The sequence below is a fragment of the Phacochoerus africanus genome, chromosome 16 (assembly GCF_016906955.1).
Source record: "Phacochoerus africanus isolate WHEZ1 chromosome 16, ROS_Pafr_v1, whole genome shotgun sequence".
NCBI lineage: Eukaryota > Metazoa > Chordata > Mammalia > Artiodactyla > Suidae > Phacochoerus > Phacochoerus africanus.
In genome coordinates, this window is record NC_062559.1 from 54,209,159 (window position 1) to 54,234,641 (window position 25,483).

Below are 25,483 nucleotides of genomic sequence, written 5' to 3' on the forward strand. Positions count from 1 at the left end.
CAACTGATTCCAGATTTATACAATATTTCTAGGCCCAACTATCTCTTTGCTTTTGAAATTTTAAAGCCTTGAGAAAACGCCTCAAGTTCCTTCTCAAGTCATGGATTTCTCGTCTAGTGATCACTGGCAGAAGAAAAATGAAAGTCTCTGAGAACTGAAGTAGGTTAAACACATATTTATGTATAAAAATAGGTCATGATTTGGTATTCACTGAGCCCCTAATTACACCCAGCAGAGCTCTTTTAACAAGAGCAATTTTGTCTCTTTTAGCATAATAGGGGATGATTTTATCCATGTTCCAGTCCAGCAGATTTTCCTTATCCCACAGTTTCATAAAGAACTCCCATGGAAAATCGTCTTAATGTTCCTTATACCCAGTAACAATTCGGTAACAGATTTAAAGTAGTATTTGCTATTGGGAAGAGATATTTATTTAGAAATTGTGTACCAAGAAATGATTGACCTCATTTGCATTTAAATAATTTAAAAGGTATACAAAATTAGTCAAAACATTTTTAGTTTACTAAATATTATCTTTTCATACTTAAAGATTCTGAGGACAGCTATCTCGGGTTTGTTATCTGAAGAAAAACCTATTTCTTCAACAAACTTTGAGTTTCAAATGTTCAAATAGGACTCTCATGTCTCAATTTGAGCCGAAGCTTCAAACCCAAAGAGGACACCCTAAGTGCTAAAACACCAATGCAAGTTATGCTAAAAGATTATGAAACCAGGAGTTGCCGTCGTGGTGCAGCAAAAACTAATCCGACTAGGAACCATGAGGACGCAGGTTCAATCCCTGGCCTTGCTCAGTGGGTTAAGGATCCGGTGTTGCCGTGAGCTGTGGTGTAGGTTGCAGACACAGTTCAGATCTGATGTTGCTGTGGCTGTGGGTAGGCCAGCAGCTGTAGCTCCAACCGGACCCCTAGCCTGGGAACCTCCCTATGCCGTGGGTGCAGTCCTAAAAAAGAAAAAAAAAAAAGATTATGAAACCAGTTTTGTGGCCTGAGCTTATCGTTCACTTCAAGGTATGTGAGAAAAGGGTGACATAAAAGAAAGAATTTCCTCACAAAGAGCTGTCAGTGTGCTGTGCATTTCGCCCTGCCACAGAGAGGGACAAGCTGGTCATCTGTACTTCAAGCCATGTGAGGGACATTCCAAAAAACGGCCTATATTCTGGGAATTTGAAACTGCCTAAAGACTTGACATGTGCCTCAAAAAATTACCAAAAGCAAGAGGCTCTGGTCGCCCCAGGGAAAGGCAGCAGAACTCACAGATTTGGGAGTAAACTGTACTCCTGGCAAAGGCGAGGAAGAAGAAGGAGGAGTTTTCCCCATGGGCTAAGTGGACAATCAGGAGAACAGAACTAGTTCATTTTAAAAGGAACTCTTTTAACAGATACACACTACATAAAACACATAACCACCAAGGACCTACCGTATAAAGCACAGGGAGCTCTATCTCTTATTAACCTATAATGGAAAAGAATCTGAAAAAGAATTATACATATATTTCAGGTAACAGACATCTACATAACTGAGTTCCTTTGCTGCACCCTTCAACTAACACAACATTGTAACAGGACGGAAGATGGCGTGAGAGAGAGGATGTATGCGTTCGTGTGACTGGGTCACTGTGCTGTGCAGCAGACACTGGCCCGACTCTGTAAATCAACTACACTTTAATTTAAAAAATGATGCTTCACTTTAAAAAAAACTCTAAGTGACCCGAACAGGTGGACTCTATATACAGAATTCCACAAAAAGACCAAAGAGTGAGAAGTACAGCCTGAGGTCTCTGAGGAACCTGAAAGCTTCCCAAAGGACAAAGAGCCGTCAACTAAGCTTCAGCCACACAGCAGGTCCCAATGCAGGGCCCAAATACCTCAATCAAGCACTAGCTCTTTGGTACCCATTAACTCACTTCACTCTCTTCCCCAAGAGGGCCTGACTCTGAAGCAATCATAATCAGCAGCTGCAACGGAGAAGAGATGGATCATGGAAAAAGAAACTAGCTCTTCCAACACACACACACACACACACACACACACACACTCTCTCTCTCTCTCTCTCTCTCTCTCTCTCTCTCCAGGTTTCCAAGAGGTCAGTCTGAGATTCTGATTTCAGATGGGACTGGACTTCTTAATACTTGAGAGAAAACAACCAGAAAAAAAGGTCTGTAGGATGTCCTGGGACTTCACCCATGAGCAAGGAAAATGAGTCAAGAATGCAGGTTTGCAGAGGTAGGGTGGGAAAAAATACAGTTTCTGCTTAACTCTACTGAGTCCAACTCGTATAACACATCTGTTATACGCGTAAGGGTGAAAAGAAGCATTTAAAGATAAAAAGGTTGTACCCTTGGGGGATGAAATGAAAGCATAAAGTCACTTTCTGGAGTCAGTCCTTGTCTACAGACAAAATATAATCTCAGTGCCTAGCTTTACAGGCTGTGTTTTGAAATCCTGTATTTATGACAGTGCTGCGTTTCTCTCCCCTGCAGAGATGGTGTCATTGTTTATTTAAATACTGAGTTTGGTATGAAATGGTAAATACGTTAAACCACACTTTGGCTAAGGATCACTGACCATAAAGTTGGACAGATGGCCACAACACTAAAACTCGGGAGGGGGGAATATGTCCTGTTAGAAGGGGCTGCAACAGAGACACTCATAATTTAGATCCGTAGTTTCCAATTCTTTCGACTATAAGGACCCCTTTTAATGTCATATCTGCACGGATTGTTTATTCTCTCTAGAAATGATTCTTAACAAACTAAACTGGACTACTATTTTTAGAAGTTAAAAAAGAAAAACCATACCCATTGCTATGTCCTTTAACTCGGTTCTGATTCTTTCTTTACTTTCCTTCCTGCCATCCTTCCCTCCCTCCTCCCTTCCCTCCCTCCTCCCTTCCCTCCCTCCTCCCTTCCCTTCCTCCTCCCATCTCTTCCTCCTCCCTCCCTCCTCCCATCCTTTTCTTTCTTCTTTTTCAAAATGTTTATGGGTCTACAATGCAGGCAGACGTCTAATCATTTTTTAAAAAAAAAAAGAAACATGGTCATATGGTGACTATGTAGAGAATGATGAGAATATATGTATATACACACGCATACACACAAAGACTAACTCACTCCGTAAGAATCCAAGTGCAGCAGTGTTTTGTTTTGTATTAGCGTTGCCATGATATAAACGTTGGATGCAACTGCTAGATGACTTGCCATATCCATTTGGGCTCATCGTTCTCTGTTATTGACTCTGAAGCACATGGGAGCCTTTAGTAATCTAAAGAAATTTTCTCTTCATAACTACTCTCTCAAACATGAACCTTCTTTCAAGGTCAATGATGATAATGAAGTTCTTCGACGAGTCAATCAGTATTTGATTCCTACCCCTTTTTAAAGGCTTCTTTTCTTTTTCTTTTTTTGGCTACCCCCATGACATACGAAATCTCCCAGGCCAGGGTGGAACCCGTGCCACAGCAGGGACACCATGGGAGCCTTCACCCCCTGCAACGCCAGCCTTTTCTTTTCCTTTTCAGCGGCGCTGGGCATGTGGCGTTCCCGGCCGGGGATCAGAGCCCACCCGCAGCTGCGACCCACGCTGGAGCTGCGACAAGGCGGGATCCTGTCAACCCACAGCGCCTGGCCCGGGATGAAAGCTTCCTCCGGGTGCCGCAGAGACACCGCATATCCCGTTGCACCACGGCGGGAACTCCGAGACTCTTTTTAACGTGATTTCAACCACATCCCCTACGGCTCAAACCTCTCCCAGCAGGCACGGCACCCGGACCCCCGACGCCGCGCCCTCGCAAGCACTCTGTTCCAGGGACGCTGGCTCCCCCAGGCCTCTTTCTACTTTCGCAGAGGGTGCTCCCTCCGCCCAAGGGCGCCCCCCCCCCCCGCCCCGGCTCGGCGCGTGGCCGGCTCCTCGGGACACTTTGGCTCTGCTAAGTGTCCCCTCCCCAGAAAGGCCCTCCCTGACCTTCCCGTTTCCTGACGCATCTGCCCCTCTATTAACCTCCCCACGGTGTTACTCTTTCCGTAACAGCACAACCTGTCAGGACGTGCCACGCTCCATTTTTAATTTGTTCGTGAAACGTCTCTGACACCAGGCTGTAAACTCCTTAAAGGCAGGCCCCGGGTCTGCATTATCCGCCCTGTACACAACTCAGCCAGGAATCGACAGAAGCTCAAGAAGTATGTGTCCCGGGGTCGCAGTGGCGGGGGGTGGGGGGGACCAAGGCAAGAAACGGGCAAGGAAGAGAAGGAGAGAGGACATCACGTGGGCATTTCCGACTATTCCGCTGCTGCCCGTCCAAACAGAAAAGGGTGCACTGAACACTAACACATACGCGCGCCCGCCGTGGGATCATCGGGCGGAGACAGCCGAGTCCTTGTGTCTCTCTTCCTGTCCCTTAGCCTCCCTCCTCCCTCCCCAGGGGCAGTCATTCTCTGGAGTTCAGTATTGTCTCATTACCATGCACATGTTTATATTTTAGTCACATTATCAGTGAAATACCAAAAATATATAATATTCATATGATTTTAACTGTATATGAATAATGTCATTCTATTCTCTCTCTTTTTTTTTTTTTTTTGCCTTTTTAGGGCTGCACCCACAGCATATGGAGGTTCCCAGGCTAGGGGTCGAATCGGAGCTACAGCTGCCGGCCTCCACCACAGCCACAGCACGCCAGATCCGAGCTGCATCTGTGATCTACACCACAGCTCAGGGCAACACTGGATCCTTAGCCCACTAAGCAAGGCCAGGGATCGAACCCGTGTCCTCAGGGATACTAGTCGGATTCGTTACTGCTGCACCACCACAGGAACTCCTCTGTATATCATCTTTTGCCATTTTTTTTCACTAAAAGTTGTATTTGTAAAATTCATCTACGTTGATCGCACCTAGAAGGGAAGCTTGGGGCCACAGGATAGACTCACGCACAGTCTCGAAAGGGCCTGCCAAACGGCCTTCCAATAGGAAATCAATTTACAGTCCTCCCCCGGCGTTCAAGGCTTGCCTGGCTACATCCACACCTGGTATGGTTTGACTTTGAATGGCTGTCAATCTCTGAGTCATGAAATAAAACATTATTTTTGTCTCAATTTGTGTTTGTCTAAAGTACACCGAGACCGAGTAACTTTTCGCTGACCATTCAGGGTTCCTTTTCTAGAGCCTGGTCGTTTGTCTATTGAATTCTCTTTTCCTATTTGATTTGAAGGAATTTTTTAAATATATTCTAGTTATCAATCCTTTGTGTTATCTTCCAAGTGTCTGTGACTTGTCTTCTTGTTTTTTTTGTGTGTGGTTAGCTTTTGCACAAAAGGTTTTGATTTTAATCAGCGTCAAGTTTATCAATCTTTTCCTTTGTAGTTCATGTGTGTTCTCTATTAAATTCTTCCCTGATCTAAGTCCATAAAAATATTTTCTCATATTGTTCTCTAAAAGTTTTAAAGTTTTGCTTTTTATGAGTTCCCTGGTGGCCTAGCAGTTAAGGATGTGACATTGTCACTGCTGTGGCTCAGGTCACTTATGTTGTGTGGGTTTGATCCCTGACCCAAGGAACTTTTGCATGCTGCAGGTGTGGCCAAAAAGAAAGTGTTATGTTTTATATTTGGGGCTTAATTCCACTTGGAAAATTATTTTAGTGTACAGAATAAACTTGAAAATCAATTATATCTTTGTAAAAACAACCAATTGTTCTACCATTGATTACTTTATATTCTATCCTTTAATGATCTATATTTTAAGCCCTGAAAAAAACATGTTTCCATATATGTACCAGTATGTTTCTAAGCTCTCTGTTCTGTTCCACTGATCCATGTCTTTATCTTTGGGCCAATATCACACTGTCTTATTATTAGGGCTGCATAATAAGGCTTTATATCTAACAGGGCAAATCTACCTGCTGTGTTCGTCCTTCACACTGTCTTGGCTATTCTTGTTTCTTAGTTTTTACACATGCTATTCCTCATTTCATAAGTAAAGCTCTCAGGCTTTTTTTTCTGCGTGGGGAGTTCCCACTGCAGCTCAGTCACCCTAAGAACCTGACATAGGGTCCATAAAGACGCAAGTTCAATCCCTGATCTCATTCAGTGGGATCAGGATCCGGTGTTGCTATAGCTGTGGTGTAGGCCAGCAGCTGCAGCTCCCCTAGTCTGGGAACTTCCATATGCTGCATGTGCAGCCTTTTAAAAAGGAGGAAAAAAGCCCAGAGAGTGGGTCTCTCGGGGCTATTCTCTCTAAATTGAGTCCTAAGGTTACTCATGAGGCCCTAACCCCACGTGGAATCCTGCAATACGTCTATACATGGATAGAGATTAAGACAGTGTCACTGAGGAATTCATGAAACTCAAAAAGGTACTTTGCAGACTCCTTTCCTTAAAAAAAAAAAAAAAAATCAGAAAATTTCACTAAAGGGTATATACCCAATGTTCCTACCACAAAATTAGTCTAGTCAATAACATAATGTGCGATGCTTATCTTTGTAGAAAGAAAGAGTGATGCGGTTAATATGAAGGAAAAAACATTTTAAAATGTGGCAGAGAGCATTCTTATTGCTAATTTTTTATAATGAATAACATGCTCAGAAAACACAAAGGAAAGAAGGTACAACTTAAAATTAAATTAAGGAAATTACCATTATGCCTCTAAAAGTACAGAGAGGCGGAGAACAGTCTCTTTGAAGAAAGTACTTCTGAAACAACACAACTACGTCCTTTCAGAGATTCTCTCTATTCAGTGGTGCACAGGAAACACCACCATCTTTTCTCAAAAAGTAATTCCTAGCGAAGTATAGCTTTTTAAACACTGCCCCCTAACGGTCAAACTCAGCTTCTTCTGCAATGATAAGAGAACTGTGGTCACATAGATAATGGGGCCCTACCTCCCCTGTGATCAGTCTAGCATTGTTGTCCTGCAGCCCAAACTCCACAGATGAGGCAAAATCTCGACCACACAACTGTCAGAGGGCACGAAAGCAAATCTCACAGCCATGCGGAGATGACAGTCACCAGCAATTAGGCCAACCTGGGAGTGAGAACAGACCATCCGCACTTGGAAAGCACTGACAAGACATCATTACCCCTGGGAAACATCCGGAAAGTCTAGGATCCCAATAATAACATGTGCAACTTTAGACTGATCTAATCAGTCGTACGAAAAGATTAAAAACAAACACTGATTACCAAGAATATCAAACTTCTTTAAAAAGAGAGAGAGAGAGAGAGAGAAATGGCCCTTGTTTTATGAAAAAAAAAAAAAAAAAACACCTCATGACTCACAAAACAACAGTTGCTTCCAAAAGACTCTGCAGAAAGTCAGACTCCCTGCTGAGCAAATCTGTTCATGACTTCTACTGCTGCAAATACGATCAACAGCGAATGAGAGAGAAGAGCAAAAATCCACATTCTCAAGTAGAACTTTTCAGCGTCTTGTAGTCACAAGACCATGTCATAACTTCACAAGGATCTGTGTCTAAGCATAGAAGCACAGAAGCACTTAATACTAAGTAAAGAAGCCTGAGTTTTAAACCCCTGTGCCGTTAAACAGCTGTGTGATCTTAGATGCCTTAGCTGTTCTGGATCTGCTTCCTTCTCAAAGAAAGGAGAGTGAGCCGTGTGAGTGTTTTTCCAAGGACTGCCAGGAGGTGGGGCTGTAAAGGATGCAGAGTAGGAGGACTGCTAACTCAGACTCACCCCATCACCTTCATTCCCCAACCTCTTCTCGAAAAGAACGTGATCTCCCTTCTCCCCTTGGCTGAGAACAAATTACATGATCTGCCTCCAAGGCCCTGGGCCACACGAAAACCTTAGGGCCAGATCTAAGAGCTGGAAGAGAACTTCAGAGTCTCCAGTCACCAGAGAAGAGCCAGAGGAACTCTGGATTCTAACCACAGTTAGTCACAGACGTGACACTTTGGGAAGTGGGAGGACTCCCAAATGGATTAGCATTTGATTTATTTGGGTGACATGATGAAATAAATACATTATTCTCAATCTTCCCCCTTCTCAGATTCCACGCCCTTTTCAATGTGACCTTGTAGTTCCTGCTGCCAGGCTAGTATGTTTAACCACCTATTGACAGTAACCTTGGCCAAATGACGTGCCTTGACCAAAGGAATACTGGCAGATGCGATGTGAGCGGAGAGCTTTCAGTGTGCTTGGAAGGTCAAGCTTGCTCTCTTGCGCTCTTGCCTTTCACCATGAGGATGACATGCACTTGGGAGCCACAGGTCCAAGGCGTGTAAGACACATCAGAGCAACCTGAGACCTGGAGCCAGACCTGACATGTCTAGACCAGCTGAAGCCCAGCTGACTCACATTCATGGGAATGAAAAATAAACACCTACAGTCATGTAAGATTCTGTATTTATTAGTCATGCAGCATTTTATGGTAGTAGGGTAATTCAGACGATAATAGACCACCTATTTTAATATTTTAGACATCAACACTTCCACTGGACTGTGAGATTCTAAGGAAAAAATCCCTCTCTCACACATACAAATATTGATATACAGACACAAAAACAAAAGTATGATTACAGATCTATACAACAGTCCATCTGAAAAAAAGTCAGCTCTAGTGGCAAAGATCTACTATGTACAGAACCTGTCTCTTGTGCTGACTCAGTAGAGGAGTTAAGATCATGGGCTCTTCATCCTACGTAAAATAATACTGAGCAGTCCAACACTGCAATTTTAGATCACTCCATATGAAAATACCACCATATTGATAATTACACTATGAAAGCATTATTTATACTAAAGTAATATGTCACAGTCAAAGAACTATAATATCTTAATTAACCTGAATGCACAGAAATAGAAGTATTTGGGTTACTATAAATTTATGAATAATAAATATTTTTAAAAGAACATTTTTGTGGCTTTTATAATAAAACAGCCATTTCGGATATCTATCTTAAGGTAAATTTACTGAAATATAAGGAGTAAAGTTTTTGCTTTGTTCCTTTCAAAAATCTATTTTTTTTCTTTTTTGGCTGCCCCACAGCATAAGGAGTTCCTGGGCCAGGTATCAGATCCAAGCCGTAGTCGTGACCTAAGTCACTGCTGCCACAACACCAGATCCTCAACCCAATGTGCGAGGCCAGGGATGGAACCTGCATCCCAGGGCTCCCAAGATGCCACTGAACTCTTTAGCCAAGTTCTGACTATTAGCCATTAATTTAAAAAACTCCCAGAGTTCCTGTTGTGGTGCAGCAGAAGCGAATCCAGATTGTAACCATGAGGTTTCAGGTTCCATCCCTGGCCTTGCTCAGTGGGTTAAGGATCTGGCGTTGCTGTGAGCTGTGGTGTAGGTCGCAGACACAGCTCGAATCCTGAGTTGCTGTGGCTGTGCTGTAGGCCGGCAGCTGTAGCTCCAATTCAACCCCTAGCCTGGGAACCTTCATATGCTGTGTATGTGGTGCTGAAAGAAAGAAGGAAGGAAGGAAGGAAGGAAGGAAGGAAGGAAGGAAGGAAGGAAGGAAGGAAGGAAGGAAGGAGAAAGAAAGAAGAAAGAAAGAAAAGAAAGAGAAAGAAGAAAGAAAGAAAGAAAGAAAGAAGAAAAGGAAGAAAGAAGAAAGAAAGAAAGAAAGAAGAAAGAAAGAAAGAAAAGAAAAGAAAAGAAAGAAAAGAAAAGAAAAGAAAAGAAAAGAAAAGAAAAGAAAAGAAAAAAGAAACTCCCTACCACGTGCCCCTGCACTGTAGGTGGAACTGGGACTAGACCAAGAGCCTGCAGGATAGTGAGGGAGACAGACGAGCAAAGAGGAAATGCAGAGTGTGAGAGAGACACAGCACCCAACCCAATCTTCAGGGATCGAGAAAAAAAGTCTGCCCAGAAGCAGTGACACCCCAGGCGAGATGAAGGGCAAAGAGAGAGCCGTCAGGCGAGGCAGGGGATTCGTGTTCCAAGCAGCGGGAACATCCTGGGCAAAGCCTGTGCTGTGAGAGCAAGGGTGGCGAACTTAGGAAATCCAAGGAATTCATATCTGCTTTTCTGCTTAAACTATGAAAATAAACACTTTCTCCACTTCGCCTCCAGGAGGTCCTCCTCCCGCCGCCTCTTGACAATTCCCCCACCACTGCCGCCGCTGAGTCATCTATAAACATCAAGTCACTGGAGCCCACCAGGCTCAGACGCTCAGACTCTCCCTTTTCTCGCGACGTTCACACTGCGAATGATCCGAATTCAGGCTTCAAATACCGTGTATCTGTCATAACTCTGCACTTCCACATCTCCTGACTCCGAGAGCCAAGCCCTTACTCTGCATCTCCCCTTGACTATCTCACAGGACCTCAAGCAAGGCTCCAGACATGACTACGCCAAGCTCCTGACATCCTCCCACCAGAACTTCCTTCCACGACTCTGAAAACTGCAGTTGTCCCGAGCGCTCAGGCCAAAGCCTTAGAGTCACATCCTCAACGCTAGTCTTTCTCTGAGCCTCGCGTCGCATCCATCTGCACATCCTGCCCACCTGTCTCACCAAACATTCAGAATTCGACTGCCCTTGAACGACCTCGACCATGACTACCCTACTTCAAGCCCCATCATCTTTCTCCAGGCCCATTTCAGCAGCTGCATCATTGTTCTCTTACTTCCACCCTTGTCCTCCGAAGCCTGTCTGCAACACAGCAGCCAGAGCGATCCTTTTAAAATACATCAGGAGTTCCCGTCGTGGCGCAGTGGTTAACGAATCCGACTAGGAACCGTGAGGTTGCGGGTTCGGTCCCTGCCCTCGCTCAGTGGGTTAAGGATCCGGCGTTGCCGTGAGCTGTGGTGTAAGTTGCAGACGCGGCTCGGATCCCGCGTTGCTGTGGCTCTGGTGTAGGCTGGTGGCTACAGCTCTGATTCGACCCCTAGCCTGGGAACCTCCATATGCCGCGAGAGCGGCCCAAGAAAATGGCAAAAAGACAAAAAATAAATAAATAAATAATAAATAAAAATAAAAATACATCAAATCATGCCATTCCTCCGCCTACAACTCTCCATTAGCTTACACTTTTTTTTTTTTTTGTCTTTTTAGGGCCGCACCCTCGGCATATGGAGGGTCCCAGACTAGGGGTCCAATCAGAGCTGCAGCTGCCTGCCTGCACCACAGCTCATGGCAATGCCGGATCCTTAACCCACTGAGTGAGGCCAGGGATCGAACCTGCGTCCTCATGGTTCCTAGTCGGATTCGTTTCTGCTGTGCCACAGGAACTCCTAGCTTACACTCTTACTCAAAGTAGAAGCCCGGTTTCTTAAAAGCAGCCCAGGAGCCCTTTACTCTCTTACTCGCCACCACCTCCCTGGTTTCCCTCCTTGTTTACTCCATTCCAGCCATCCTGGCTCGTCCTCAACGTGCACCATGCCCCACACAGTCCTGCCTCAGGGCCTTTGCACCGGCACTTCCCCTTGCGGGAAATCCTCATCGCCAGTATCGTTATGACTCACTCCTTGACTCCATTCAGGTCTCTGCTTAAATGTCCCTGTTGTCAATGACACCCTGGCTCACCGACTCAGCTCCCAGTATCAAACAGACCTCCTCACCTCATCCCTCTTGCCCTGTTTAATTTCTCTCTTTAGATCTTGTCACTACTGGACTCAATTACAGAAAAAAAAAAAAAAAAGAATGTGTTTATGTATTTACTATCTCCCTAACCTAGAATATAAATCTCTTTTGAGAGCATAAACATGTGTTATTTGCTGTGGTATCCCAGAACCTTAGAATACTGCCTGGCAGATCACAGGCCTGCAGCAAATATTTGATGGACGAATTAATAAAATCTGAAAATGTGGCATTCCTATTGTGGCTCAGCGGTAGCGAATCTGACCACTATCCATGAGGACACGGGTTCAATCCTTGGCCACCTCAGGGGTGAAGGATCCGACGTTGCGGTGAGCTGTGGTGTAGGTCAGAGACTGGCTCTGATCCTGTGTTGCTGTGGCTGTGGTATAGGCCAGCAGCTGTAGCTCCAATTTGATCCCTAGCCTGGGAACCTCCATATGCCATACATGTGGCCCTAAAAAGAAAAAAAAAAAAAGTCTGAAAATGTTATGAATTATTCTGACAAAAGCTATTAATGTGATTTTAATTAACAGGTTTTTTTTTAGGACTGTACCCCTAATTAACCGCTAAGTTCTTATCAACTACGTAAGGATAACTAATACAATGACTTCTTTTCCCTTTAGCTTAAACACACCCACAGAGTTCACCATCAAGGGCTGAACAATCTAGAAGACTTTACAGCACTCTTGTCCTTCACTGAGCTCAGCACTTGTAAATATACTGACGTGATATGTTGAGTTCCTGTGTTATCTTAAAAGCCAATTAATATTTTACCTGAAATTCACTATATGAGTTAATAACCGTATTCTGTCACTATTTGAAAAATAGCAATAGGAAAATTGGAAGAAAAAAAAAAAAACACAGGCAGACAATTTACGGAAGAAACACAAATAGTTGATAAATACATGAAAAATGTTCATTTAGGTTAATATTCTTTACCGTTTTTTTTTTTTATTTTTATTTTTATTTTCTTTTTTTTCAGGGCCACACCCGTGGCATATGGAGTTTCCCCAGCTAGAGGTCGAATTGGAGCTACAGCTGCCAGCCTACACCACAGCCAGAGTCACACCGGATCCAAGCCACGTCTGCAACCTACACCACAGCTCACGGCAACACCGGATCCTTAACCCAACGAGTGAGGCCAGGGATTGAACACACATCCTTGTGAGTTCTTTCCACTGAGTCACAAGGGAACTCCTAATGGGTAATTTTCAACAACCTAAAATGGCTCGGCAGGAAGGGGGAGCAGAGCGACTCCGAGGAAACCAGCAATGGCAAGAGGTTTCTTATACCCAGAGAGAACCCCCGAAACTGGAAAACCTCCTCCCTGACCGGGGCGGGGCGAGTACCTGTGATGGAGCAGTAGACAAGGTGAGGTGCCACCCCGTGGAGGTCTTCATACCCCAGGCCCAGGGCAGACAGCTTGCCAGGGACGTAGTTCTCCACAAAAACATCGCAAACAGCTGCGAGCTGAAGAAAGAGGGAGGATGAGTCAAACTTCTTAAGGGACTTGCAAGCTTTCAACAAATCTCCACATGATAGAATCCTGATTTCAGTAAACACAACTGACTCTCGCTTGGGAACAGCCCAGAAAAATCACAGGAAAAGTAGAATTACAACATATAATTAGACAAGCACCAAGGCTCTGGTCCACTACTTGAGCTACTACTGCCCCAAAACAGTGGCTGTTAAAATTTCCAGTTAACGCCATGGTATCCCATGGCTTCTGCTCACAGTAAACGACAGAAATCTCCAGGCTGCGCAGACTGGGCAGAACACACCCTCAGAAGCTCAGGTAGAAAAACAGAATCAAAGTACATAAAATAATTCAAGAATACCTTTTAACCCCCTTCAGTAAAACTAAATACAGTGTCCTGACTATGCTCCATTCTCATTACATCAAGGTCCTCATTCCAAAATGTCCATATAGACACTCAATACACCTAAACATGATTCTGAACTACTTCCGCACTTTCCAGGTGACTTCTTTCCCGTGGGTCTTAAAGGTATTTAATGAACCATTTTAAAAAAAACAAAACTGCTAAACCATAACCCAGTGAGTCAGTATCTGTCAGAAGACCTACAGCTGCAGCACAGATTCAATCCCTGGCTCTGGAATTTCCATAAGCTGCAAGTGCAGCCAAAAAAAAAACCAAAACAAAACAAAACAAAAGTACGCTAAATAAAATTAACCAGACAAAAAAGCACAAATACTATATGATTTTACCTACGTGAAAGATCTACAATAGGGAAATTCATAAGGACAGAAAGTAAATGAAAGGTTACCAGAGGCTGAGGGGAGAAGGAGGTGGAGAACGATTGGTTGATGGATACAGAGTTTGGGGTGATGAAACATATAGGAAATACACAGCACTGATGGTTGCACAAAATCATGAAAGTAATTAGTGCGACAAAACTGCACAGTAAAAATGATGTAAATGACACTTTATATTATATATACTATACCACAATAAAAAATTTAATTATGTAGGGTATTCATATTTTTAGATTTTTATAGAATCATAAATCACATTTCCCTTTTTTTTTTTTTTTTTTTTGCTTTTTAGGGCCAAACCTGTGACATATGGAGTTTCCCAGGCTCAGGGTTGAACCAGAGCTGCAGATGCTGGCCTACACCGCAGCCACAGCAGTGCAGGATCCTCAACCCACTGAGCAACGCCAGGGATCAAACCCACATCCTCATGGATACTAGCCAGGTTCATTACCACTGAGCCACAATGGGAACTCCATAAATCCCATTTCCAATCCACATAAAGTATTCAGGTGGCTCACAAATTCACTGTTTCAATAAGGCAAGAACATAAATATAATGAATAGGTTATGCTAATAGAAAACTCCTCAAAATGTACAAAGTAAACAACAGATAAAAAACAATATACATGGTATTATCTCATGTTTATTGGGAAAACGAGTAATAAGGGCATAAAGAGATTTAATATGACATATTATAATATTAATCTTTTTGCCCATGAACAGGTATTACTTGCTTAATGAGAAAAAAAAAATTTTAAGTTAAAACAAGCTGTGCCCAGAGGAACATATAGTCTGGCTCCTCAATGTTACAAGAAAAATATGGGAAAGCTGAGCTTAGAGCTAAAGAGAACTACTGATATGAAGATGCCCAGTAGCTTTTTATGATTACCCAAGAATTCAATACATACGCATTATAATATTTATTGATAAAATATCTCTAGAAAGGTGTATAGCACAGAAGTTATCCTTTTATCTATTTTATAAGTATTTATTTTAAATAAATTATACAAGCTATAATTTTTTTATTATAGTTGATTTCTGCTATACAGCACATTGACTCAGTCATACATATGTATACATTCTTTTTTTTCCTTTTTTATATTCTTTTCCATCATGGTCTATCCCAGGAGACTGGGTATAGCTCCTTGTGCTGTACCGTAGGACCTCACTGTTTATCCATTCCAAACGCAACGATCTGCATCTACTAACCTCAAAGTCCCCCTCCATCCCACTCCCTCCTCCCTCCCCCAGGCAACCGCATATTTACTAGACATTGATTCTGAGTGACTCCGTCATCCAGCATATTCTCTCTCCCTCTCTGTTTCGAGATACTTACCCGTTTCAACATCATGTATGTTCCCGAAGCATTAGCTAAATCATTTGTTAAAATTCTTTTTTTTTTTTTTTTGGTCTTTTTGCCATTTCTTGGGCCGCTCCCGCAGCATATGGAGGTTCCCAGGCTAGGGGTCGAATCAGAGCTGTAGTCTCCAGCCTACGCCAGAGCCACAGCAACTCGGGATCCGAGCCGCTTCTGCAACCTACACCACAGCTCACGGCAACGCCGGATCGTTAACCCACTGAGCAAGGGCAGGGACCGAACCCGCAACCTCATGGTTCCTAGTCGGGTTCATTAACCACTGCGCCACGACGGGAACTCCAGAAATTTGTTAAAATTCTAAGCACTGGAGTGCTGCAATCAGAGACATCAGAAGCCTCCCTGAGTCTGATGGATCCACACCATCTCCAAGGATTATACAGGTCAGCCACCTCAGTGGAGGCCAATGCTTCACCGAATTTTCCCTGATACAAGGTTCTACTAGGAAATAAAGTGGGGCTGGGGGAGAAGACCTGTCCCTGGTACTACTGGTGATCACCTCTTCCTCATCCAGGGGCTCAAAGGTCCCCTGACAATCTATTCTAGAATCCTGCCCACAATAAAAAACAAGCACAATTCTTCATGTTAGAGAAACCCCCATCTTTTTCTTTTCTTCTGGGGGAAAAAAAATCTCCCCTTTACTCACAAAGCAAAAAAACTGAAATCAACTGAAACACAGAATACCTACCTCTAAGCTGTCCTCATTAGATATAACTTAGAAACAGACGAACAAGATGGGTGAGCAAGATCCGAACTGGAGGGAACATGATGACAGTCGTTTAACTACATTTATCAGTAAAAAAATCATAAAATAATTTAACATGTATGTCAAAGGATGCCATTACTCATAGGAGATGTATTCTGAAGGAGACTTAAGAGCAAAGTTTCACAATGTCTTCCACTCACACACACATGCCACATGTATTTATACGTAAATAAACAAAAAGGACAAAATGTTAAAACGGAGGCATCTAGGAATAGGGTCAATGAGAGTTCATTATACTCGTTTTTCAAACTTTTCTGCATGTTTGCATTTTTCATAATAAGACATGGAGGAAAATAAAGCCCTTAGCACTGCTATTGGCCATGATTCCTACCCACAATGTGGATACTGTCACTGTCAATTAATGAAGAGTTATTTGAAATAATCTGAAATTATTTGAAATAGGTGACATGTTAAGGAGTTATCAAATCATGTTGCCACAAAAATAGACTTTTCTAAACAGAGTTTTGTTTTTTACACAACTTGTTTTTGGTTAGGTTGACAAAAGAGTCATCCTTTTTGGAACTCTCATGTATCCGGCTGACTGCTTTGTACAATACTTCGGAACTGTTTCTATAAACTAGACTCATTATATTAGCAACCATAGCCACAAAGTTCTGAATGCAAAGGTTGCTTTGCTTCTCTTAAGGCCAAAAGAGAAATCCACGCCAGAAAGAATAAAAAGGACGAGGCAAAAAGTAATTTTTCTTCTAGGAGGTAAGATATATAACTTAGGAACAGCATAACTAGCTAAAAGCAATAGATATGAATAATGACCCCAGACAATCTATTTAAGTTTAATACAAATTACAATGTACATTTTTGTTATCAATAAGACATGAAGAGAAATCATGTCCAGGATGAAACAATTTTAAATTGTTATAGTCTGGTGGAGGACACAGCCATTACCAAAGAGAGTGAAGAAGAAGTCCCAGCAAATTCATTTGGTTAGAATTATAGATGTAGGCCTAAAATATTCCAATATACCTTAGTAGTAAGAGTTATGAATTCAACCTAATACTGCCCCACTGAAAAACTCTAATGAAATTGTAAAGCATTTGTTAAATCAAATCCAAAACCTTCACTATTCAGGATAAACTTTTGGAATGTTTTAAAATGGAAGCAAAGAAGCAGGAACGTGAACACTGAAGAAACTGAGAAACATAAAACAGAAAGAATTAAGAGCAGTCTCCTAGGTGCTTCATCGTCAGCAGCATCATCATCATAACCACGGAATGAAGAGGGTGGGAATTGGGCCCAAGGGGAGGGTAGCCACCCCAGGAAAACAGGGTGGGTGACAACAACGGAGAACAACTTAGAAAAAGCAAACTAAGTTTCAACTGAAAAAGAAAATAAAAACAAGTAAACTTCAGTTAGTTATGCTACAGAAAAGATTCGGGAAAACAGGGCAGTAAGATCAGAACAACTACCAAGCTTTGGGTTCAAAACATATCACGTAAAATTCTAAATTTGTTGGATTGATCCAACAGAACCAAAATGGATGGTCATTAATTCCGAGCTTAATAATCAGAAGACATTCTCTCTCACTCAGCTGGACAGATGAGGAAAGCAGCACCAGAGCAATGGAGCTAAAATGGATACTTTGATATAAAACAAATTTGGGGATATGGTTCCCTAATAAAATAGATTTATATCCACTGTACTAGACTCCACATTTTAACAAGGATGGCGAACAAATTTTATCTCACACAATGAATCCCACTTCATGCACATCAGGAGCAACACTAATGGCTAATGCTGAGTGAGTGCTGACTAGGGCCGCACCGTGTTAACTCCATTCTTACAGCTCTCAATAGGTTCGTTTATTATCCCCGTTTTGGTAACAAGGGAACTGAGGCATAAAGAAGTAATCTGTCTGAAGTCACACGGCCAGTAAGCAGAGAAGGCAGCATTCGGATCTCGGCAGAAGAACACTAGGGGGTGCGGCCCTCAGGGGAAGATGCCCAGGTCAGGTCTGGACACACTGGCCATCTGAATACGTGTTAGAAAGAGCTTGGGCTCTGCAGTGGTGTAGACCCGGGGTTGATTCCAGCTCCTCCCTTGTGACCTTTAGAGAATCACTCCAGCCCCTTGAGACTCACTCACTCCACTGCCTGTGAAAATGCGGATTTGAACACTTCATTGGCAAGGTCAACTGTGAAGCTTTTTTTTTTTTGTCTTTTTGTTGTTGTTGTTGTTGTTGTTGTTGTTGCTATTTCTTGGGCCGCTCCCGCGGCATATGGGGTTGAATCAGAGGCTAGGGGTCGAATCGGAGCTGTAGCCACTGGCCTACGCAACGCAGGATCCGAGCCGCGTCTGCGACCTACACCACAGCTCACGGCAACGCCGGATCCTTAACCCACTGAGCAAGGGCAGGGACCGAACCCGCGACCTCATGGTTCCTAGTCGGATTCGTTAACCACTGCGCCATGACGGGAACTCCTTTTTTTTTTTTCTTTTGTCTCTTTGTTGTTGTTGTTGTTGTTGTTGTTGTTGCAACTGTGAAGCTTTGAGAAGACAGTGTTGTCAAGCGCCCAGGCGAAGGTCTGACGCAGAGGCAGCACTCCGTCAACAGACACCAGCACCATGAGGGCGCACTCTGAGACTGCGGAGGAACACCATACACCATACACGAGAAGTTATAGAGCCAATTACACTTACTACTAAAGCGAAGTTAAACTCCTAAATAGCCTTTACAGCAAAATTACAGATCGCCAATAAAATAACGTTTTGAAACACTTTCGCTCTGACATTCAAGTCTCTAATTACAACCCATGTGGCGAGATGTCTCCCACAGAGCATACTCTACCTCTTTGATGATCTTCACCCCTTTCGGATCCTTGATATTAACGGCTATACTCTAAAAATTAAAATACATACATACATTAAAGTAGTATCATAAAGATTTTTCTCATCACTGACAGAGCAGTAAGAGAGTCATTCATTTCGCAGATTCTCCTCTTAAAGTAAATGTATTTTCCTCATGAAGAAATTTTTAAATCTTCATTGATTTTATTCACAATTTGGACATGTTAGGAAGATAGCAAGGATTATAGTCAGGATTTTTCAAATAATACCAAATTAGCCACCTCTAAAAGAATAACAAATGTAACGAATCAAATCATTTCTCTTTTAATAAAGTTATTTCCATGAAAAACCATTATAAATTCTCATCAAATGTTTTAAGTTAATGGAGAAGGAAAATTAGTAAAAAGCTCTGCCATTTCTATCTGGTAAGTGGGGAAGTAAAAGAAAATAAACTTTCACCTTATTTAAAATTTCACATCTACAAAAAGAGGATTGCAACTAGCCATGAGGCTACCAAAGGCTTTGTTACGATGAGACAATTACAGAAAGAAAGGAAAAGGGGGGTAACAGTCTTACTTTTTTGTTTCGGTTAACACTGAGAAAATAAGTACTTTCTGTCCCCACAAAAGGTGGCCCCCAAGTTCGTGTGTCATCACCAGCACCTGAAAATGACAGTATGAGCTATTAACTCTGCAACATCATGAGACACTTCAAACCAACAGGCTCACTCACATACACATTCGCGGGAGCCTAAACAAGGTCACCTCGACTCCGTGGAATCGCCAGCCCGAAGTCTTTCCCTGTTCACGTAAATCACGACATTCTTCCATATCTTCTTTCCCTAAAACCCGCCCTTGAGAGTCAAAATTCAGAAGGAAATAGCCTACTGGCAGTCTTAGATTTAATAAATGGCAAATTTGAAGAAAAAAAATTACTCTGATTTTTGACAAGCAAGTCAGCTGTTTCAGTATTTTTAGCATTAAATGTGCAAATAAAATATTGGGTCTACAGAAGGTTTTTTTTTTACAGCCACACCTGTGGCATATGAAGTTGCCAGGCTAGAGGTCAAATTGGAGTTGTACCTGCTGGCCTATCCCACAGCCACGGCAACACTGGATCCGAGCCACATCTGCTACACATGCTGCAGCTTGCAGCAACGCCATATCCTTAACCCACTGAGCAAGGCCAGGGATCAAACCCACATCCTCACCGACACTATGTCAGTTCTTAACCTGCTAAGGCACAACGAGAACTCCTACAAAAGATTTTTTTTTTTTTGTCTTTTCTAGGGTTGCACCCATGGCATACGGAGGTTCCCAGGCTAGGGGTCTAATCGGAGCTGTAGCTGCCAGCCTACGCCAGAGCCACAGCAATACCAGATCCAAGCCGAGTCTGGAACCTACACCACAGCTCACAGCAATGCCAGATCCTTAACCCACTGAGCGAGGCCAGGGGTCGAACCTGCAACTTCATGGTTCCTAGTCAGATTCATTAACCACTGCACCAGGACGGGAACTCCCAAAAAATTTTTCATTAAATACAATTTAAGTCAGAATAATGACAAGTATGATAAAGTGGCATCTGAGGCTAGGTATAAAACAAGGACAAATAAATCTATTTTAAAAACCTATATCAGTCAATCAGAAAAAGTTACTAAACAGCAAATGTCAATAATTAGAAATAGTATTTTCTGATACAATTTTAGTTGTCTAGGTCTTCAAAGGTCTTGAGTCAAAGAAAAAATTTAAAACCACCAAAAAATAGGGTATTTTTTTTGGGGGGGGGGGCTTTTTTTAGGCTTTTCAGGACCACAGCCACGGCATATGGAGGTTCCAAGGCTAAGGGACCAATCGGAGCTGTAGCCACTGCCCTACACCACAGCCACAGCAACACAGGATCCAAGCTGCGTCTGAAACCTACACCATGAGTGAGGCCAGGGATCGAACCTGCCACCTCATGGTTCCTAGTCAGATTCTTTTCCGCTGTGCCACAATGGAAACTCCAAAAATAGGGTATTTTATTCTGGATATCTACTTCAAATGATTCTGGAAAATATTTGTGTTTGATTCAAAGATAACAATATAGAGTTATAGCAAAAAAATTTTCTTTGCACAAAAAGCTACTGGCAAACAACGTAGATGGAACTCAGAAAGTAAAACGATTTTAAGGTACAAATTAGTATCACTTATATTAAGAGTTTATAAGTTCTGATTAAATATTGAAATATTGATACTAGAAACTAATCACTATGTAAGTATTACTAGCCCCCCCTAATAAAGGAGAATTTGTGAAGATGGGTTAAAGTTTAAATTCTAATCTCATTTAAATGACATAATTAATTTATTAGCCCATCTGACTTTACCCACTGATACTGACAAAGAAAAATAGATACAACCTTTCAGAGAACAAAACAGAAGCTAAGAATAAATAATAAAATTTTTGAAACCTTCCAAAACAAGCCATTTATAAAGGATGGAAAAACCTGGACTCTGCATTTTAAGCGCTTGTGAGAGAGAAAGGGCACATAACGTGACACTTTCCTAAGCAACTTCATCAATAACAACATGAACTAAATACCAACGGCTAAGAATGCACCAAAAAAGGGAACTGTATACCCCGCATAGGTTTATTTGGGGGACCGAGGGAAGAAAGAAAGGAAGGGGAAGTTCTCAGACTGAAAACATAAAAGCGAACACTGGAGAACCCGACTAGGATCCATGAGGATGCGAGCTGGATCCCTGGACTTGCTCAGTGGGTTAAGGATCCAGCGTTGCCACAAGCTGCAGTGTAGACTGTGGATGAAGCTCGGATCCAACATTGCCTCACCAGCAGCTGCAGCTCCACTTCGAGCCCTAGCCCAGGAACTTCCATATGCTGCAGGTGAGGCCATAAAAAGAAAAAAAGTTGATCCTAGTCTAGGTGTTTTTTCCCTTGAAATATTTAAAATTACAAAATGGGAAAATATTGTTTTTAATATAAATAGGAAAGAATGACTTAGGTTGGGGCATTTGGGTTTCTTCTGAAAGGACATTGATTCCATTCCTTCTCTCCTTCATCTACATCCTAGTCCTGCCGTTCTGCCTTCCCCTTGCCCAGCCTTCCCTTCACCCCCCAGGGAGGGGATGCGCCCAGGCCCACTCTAATCTCAGTCTCAAGAGCAAGGTTTGTGTGGGGCTCAAGAGGGCCAGGATCAGAGCTTGTGCCTGAACATCCTTACGAGCTATGCGACCAGGGACAAAGTCCCTGATCTCTCTATCTCTCTGTCTCCTTATTTATAATCTAGGGATAATAATGTCAGCCCACAGGCTGTTGTAAAGATCAAATAAATTCATACAGGCAAAGGGCTTAGAACTGTGCTGGCACCAAGTGTTGCTACATCACGGTTAGTACACGCTGCAAGTTCAGGTTCATGTGAAGGACTTGACTTAGGCCTCAGCCCTTGGCAAGTTTCAAGAGTAGACAGAAATCTAGTATTAGTACAGCTGCAGAGGGAAAGAAAGAATGGATAAGGGGAAACAGTCACTTCACTTCAGTGCTCTTCTCACCTTACATAAGGTACATGGATATTTTAAAAACATTTAGTAGCTCGTCGGCATGTTTCAAAGAGAGCAATGGTTTTACCTGGTCTTTCCACTTTTATAACTTCTGCTCCAAGGTCTCCTAAATTCATAGTAGCAAAAGGTCCTGCCAGCACCCTACAATGTCAACAACAATAATTAAATTCACTACCATCTTTAAGATTTTTACATTAATTCTTTTCTTAACAGTCCATCAACATAGACAAGCTCATGCAATGTTAATAAGAATTAAAACTGTTTAAACTATTCAAAAAGTGATTTGCCTATACGTATCAAGAGATTTACAAAGGATATTCCCTTTGATGCAGTAATTCCACTTCCAGAATTTATCCTAAGGAAGAAGCTGAAAGATTTCTTGAGGCAAAGATTTAGGTACAAGTAAATCTAGTTTATTATAGAGAAACACTGGAGGATGTGACAACTATACAATAAAATATCATCTTATATTTTAGTTGAATTTTGAAAGACATGGGAAAATATTCAAAACACAACATATGTTTAAGACGTGAATAAACCTGTAATTTCAATATGGTCTCTTTTTTTTCAATAATTATATATAAATATGCAGATTGGAAAGAAACTTACAGACATTACACTAATTGTTTCTCAGAATGATGAAATTACAGGAAATATTCTTTTGTTTTTTCTTTCCAAAATTTCAATGAAACACTTATAAGCACCCTCTTTTTTTTTGGCTACGCTGGTGGCACATGGAAGTGCCTGGGCAAGGGACTGAACTGGTGCCACAGCAGCAAACCAAGCCACCGCGGTGACAGTGCCGGCTCCTTAAGCCATGGCACCACAGGAGAACTTCATAAGCACCCTCTTACAACCCAAAAACTAAATGTCAGGAGTTCCTGTCATGGCTCAGTGGTTACTGAATCCAACTAGGAACCATGAGGTTGCAGGTTCGGTCCCTGGCCTGGCTCAATGGGTTAAGGATCCAAGAATTTCATTAGCACCCTCCTACAACCCAAACTAAAGGTCTTTCTAGAGTCAGGGACAACTCAATCACCAAACCATAGATGAATCAACACGAACCTTGTTAGATCTAGAATTTTTACTCCCGCCAATGGCTTCATATTGTCAGCATCTGGAAGAACACAGAAAATACTTGAAGGTAGCTGATTAACAATTTTCAGAAGGAATAATGCAGAATTCTTCATATTCTATTTTACGTAATCTCTATTACTACCAAATAAGTAAATAAATAAAATTTCCTTCACATTTCTGCTTTATATATAACACAGGAACCCTGGCCCAATCCAATACCTCAATCTGTAAAAATTAAAGCATCTATCCTACCATACAGCAAAGGGAACTACAGCCAATCTCTTGTGATAAAACATGATGGAAGATAATACGAGAAAAAGAACGATTATGTGGGTGTGACTGGGTCGCCTTGCTGTCCAGCAGAAACTGGCACAACACTGCAAATCAGCTATACTTTAACAATTTCTTTTAAATGAAGGCCTCTAATACTAGATTATTCCCCATTAATAAAGTCCAAAGCTACACGTAAGATGGTTTGTCTAGTGAACAATAAAAGCGGGAGTGGAAAGGTATGTATGGGCTATGACCACAGAGGATTCTTCGGACACTCAAGTGTTCCGCATGACGCTGCAATGATGAGTACGTGCCATCACACAACTGTCCAAACCCACAAGCAATAAACGGAGCTCTCCATCACCGAAAGCTCCCTCCTGCCCTTTACAAACCACTTCTCCCTCCTTCCCAGCCTCATGCAACCACTGATCTGCTTTCTGTCACTATAGTTTAGTTTGCATTTTCTAGAATTTTATACAAATGAAATCATGCAGCATTTGCTCTATTATGTCTGGCTTCTTTCATTCCGCATCATGAGGTTAAGAATCATCCCTGCTGTTGCATCTTTAGGAGGAGCTTTCCTCCTACGTGGATGTACCACACGTGTTCATCCAGTCAGCTGCGGATGGACACTTTACGTCACAGCGAATCAAGCTGCTACGAACACCCAGACAGAAGCGTTTGTGTGGACATGTTTTCATTTCTCTTGTGTAAACACCTAGTGGAATGGGTGGGTAACAAGTAAGTTTACACTTAACTTTCTAACAGAGTTCCAAAGTGGTTGTACAACAGTGCATGCATGGAATTCCCTTGTGGCATAGCCAGTTAAGGATCTGGCATTGTCGCTGCAGCATCTCAGATCACTGCTGTGGCACAGGTTCAATCCCTGACCTGGAAACTTCCACAGGTCACAGGTGCAGCAAAACAAAACAAACAACAATAAAAAAGAAACAGTGTATGTGAGTTCTAGAAGCTATACACTCTCACAACACTAAGTATTGTTAAAATCTTTTTTTTTTCTTTTATCCCTTTTTTAGGGCCATGCTCACGGCACATGGAGGTTCACAGACTAGGGATCGAATTGGAGCTATAGCTGCACCACAGCCACAGCAATGCCAGATTCAAGCCGTGTCTTCGACCTACACCACAGCTCACGCCAACGCTGGATCCTTAACCCACTGAGCAAGGCCCAGGATTGAACCCACAACCTCATGGTTCCCAGTTAGATTCATTACCACAACGGTAACTCCTCCGGTATTGTTAATCTTTTTAAGGCTGGCCATTCTAACAGGTATATGATGTTTCTCTGTGGTTTTAATTTGCATTTCCCTAAAGACTAATGCTGCTGAAAATCTTTTCATGTAATAATTGGCCATTCATGTATCTTATATTGCGAATCACTTTACCGTTTTTAATATTGAAGCAAAATATTCAAAACAATGCAAAAATCCATCAACAAGTGAAACATGAAATAAGCACTAGCACATTCATACAACAAAATACCACACCATTTTTTTTTTTAAATGAGACATATTTACATACCCTGACAGGTAAAGTTGACCAAAATATATTCCTAAAGTTAAAAATAAAACAAGTCGTGGCTCAGTGGTACTGAATCCAACTAGTACCTATGAGGATGAGGGTTCAATTCCTGGCCTCACTCAGTGGGTTAATGATCTGGCATTGCCGTGAGCTGTGGTATGGGTTGCAGATGCAGCTTGGATCTGGCATTGCTGTGGCTGTGGCACAGGCCTGCAGCTGCAGCTCTGATTCAACTCCTAGCCTGGGAACTTCCATATGCTGTAGG

At 42.3% G+C, this 25,483-nt stretch overlaps 1 protein-coding gene across 1 annotated transcript in view; it reads right to left on the minus strand.

Moving 5' to 3' along the window:
• Positions 1–25,483, minus strand: part of SUGCT (succinyl-CoA:glutarate-CoA transferase) — a 650,574-nt gene that overhangs the window by 614,485 nt on the left and 10,606 nt on the right. The window contains exons 2-6 of the mRNA XM_047763177.1: positions 23,392–23,443; positions 22,394–22,467; positions 19,349–19,434; positions 18,774–18,824; positions 12,902–13,022 (exon numbers count right to left, since the gene is read on the minus strand). Of these exons, the coding sequence (XP_047619133.1) occupies positions 12,902–13,022; positions 18,774–18,824; positions 19,349–19,434; positions 22,394–22,467; positions 23,392–23,443 (384 nt within the window). The remainder of the gene's footprint in view (positions 1–12,901; positions 13,023–18,773; positions 18,825–19,348; positions 19,435–22,393; positions 22,468–23,391; positions 23,444–25,483) is intronic.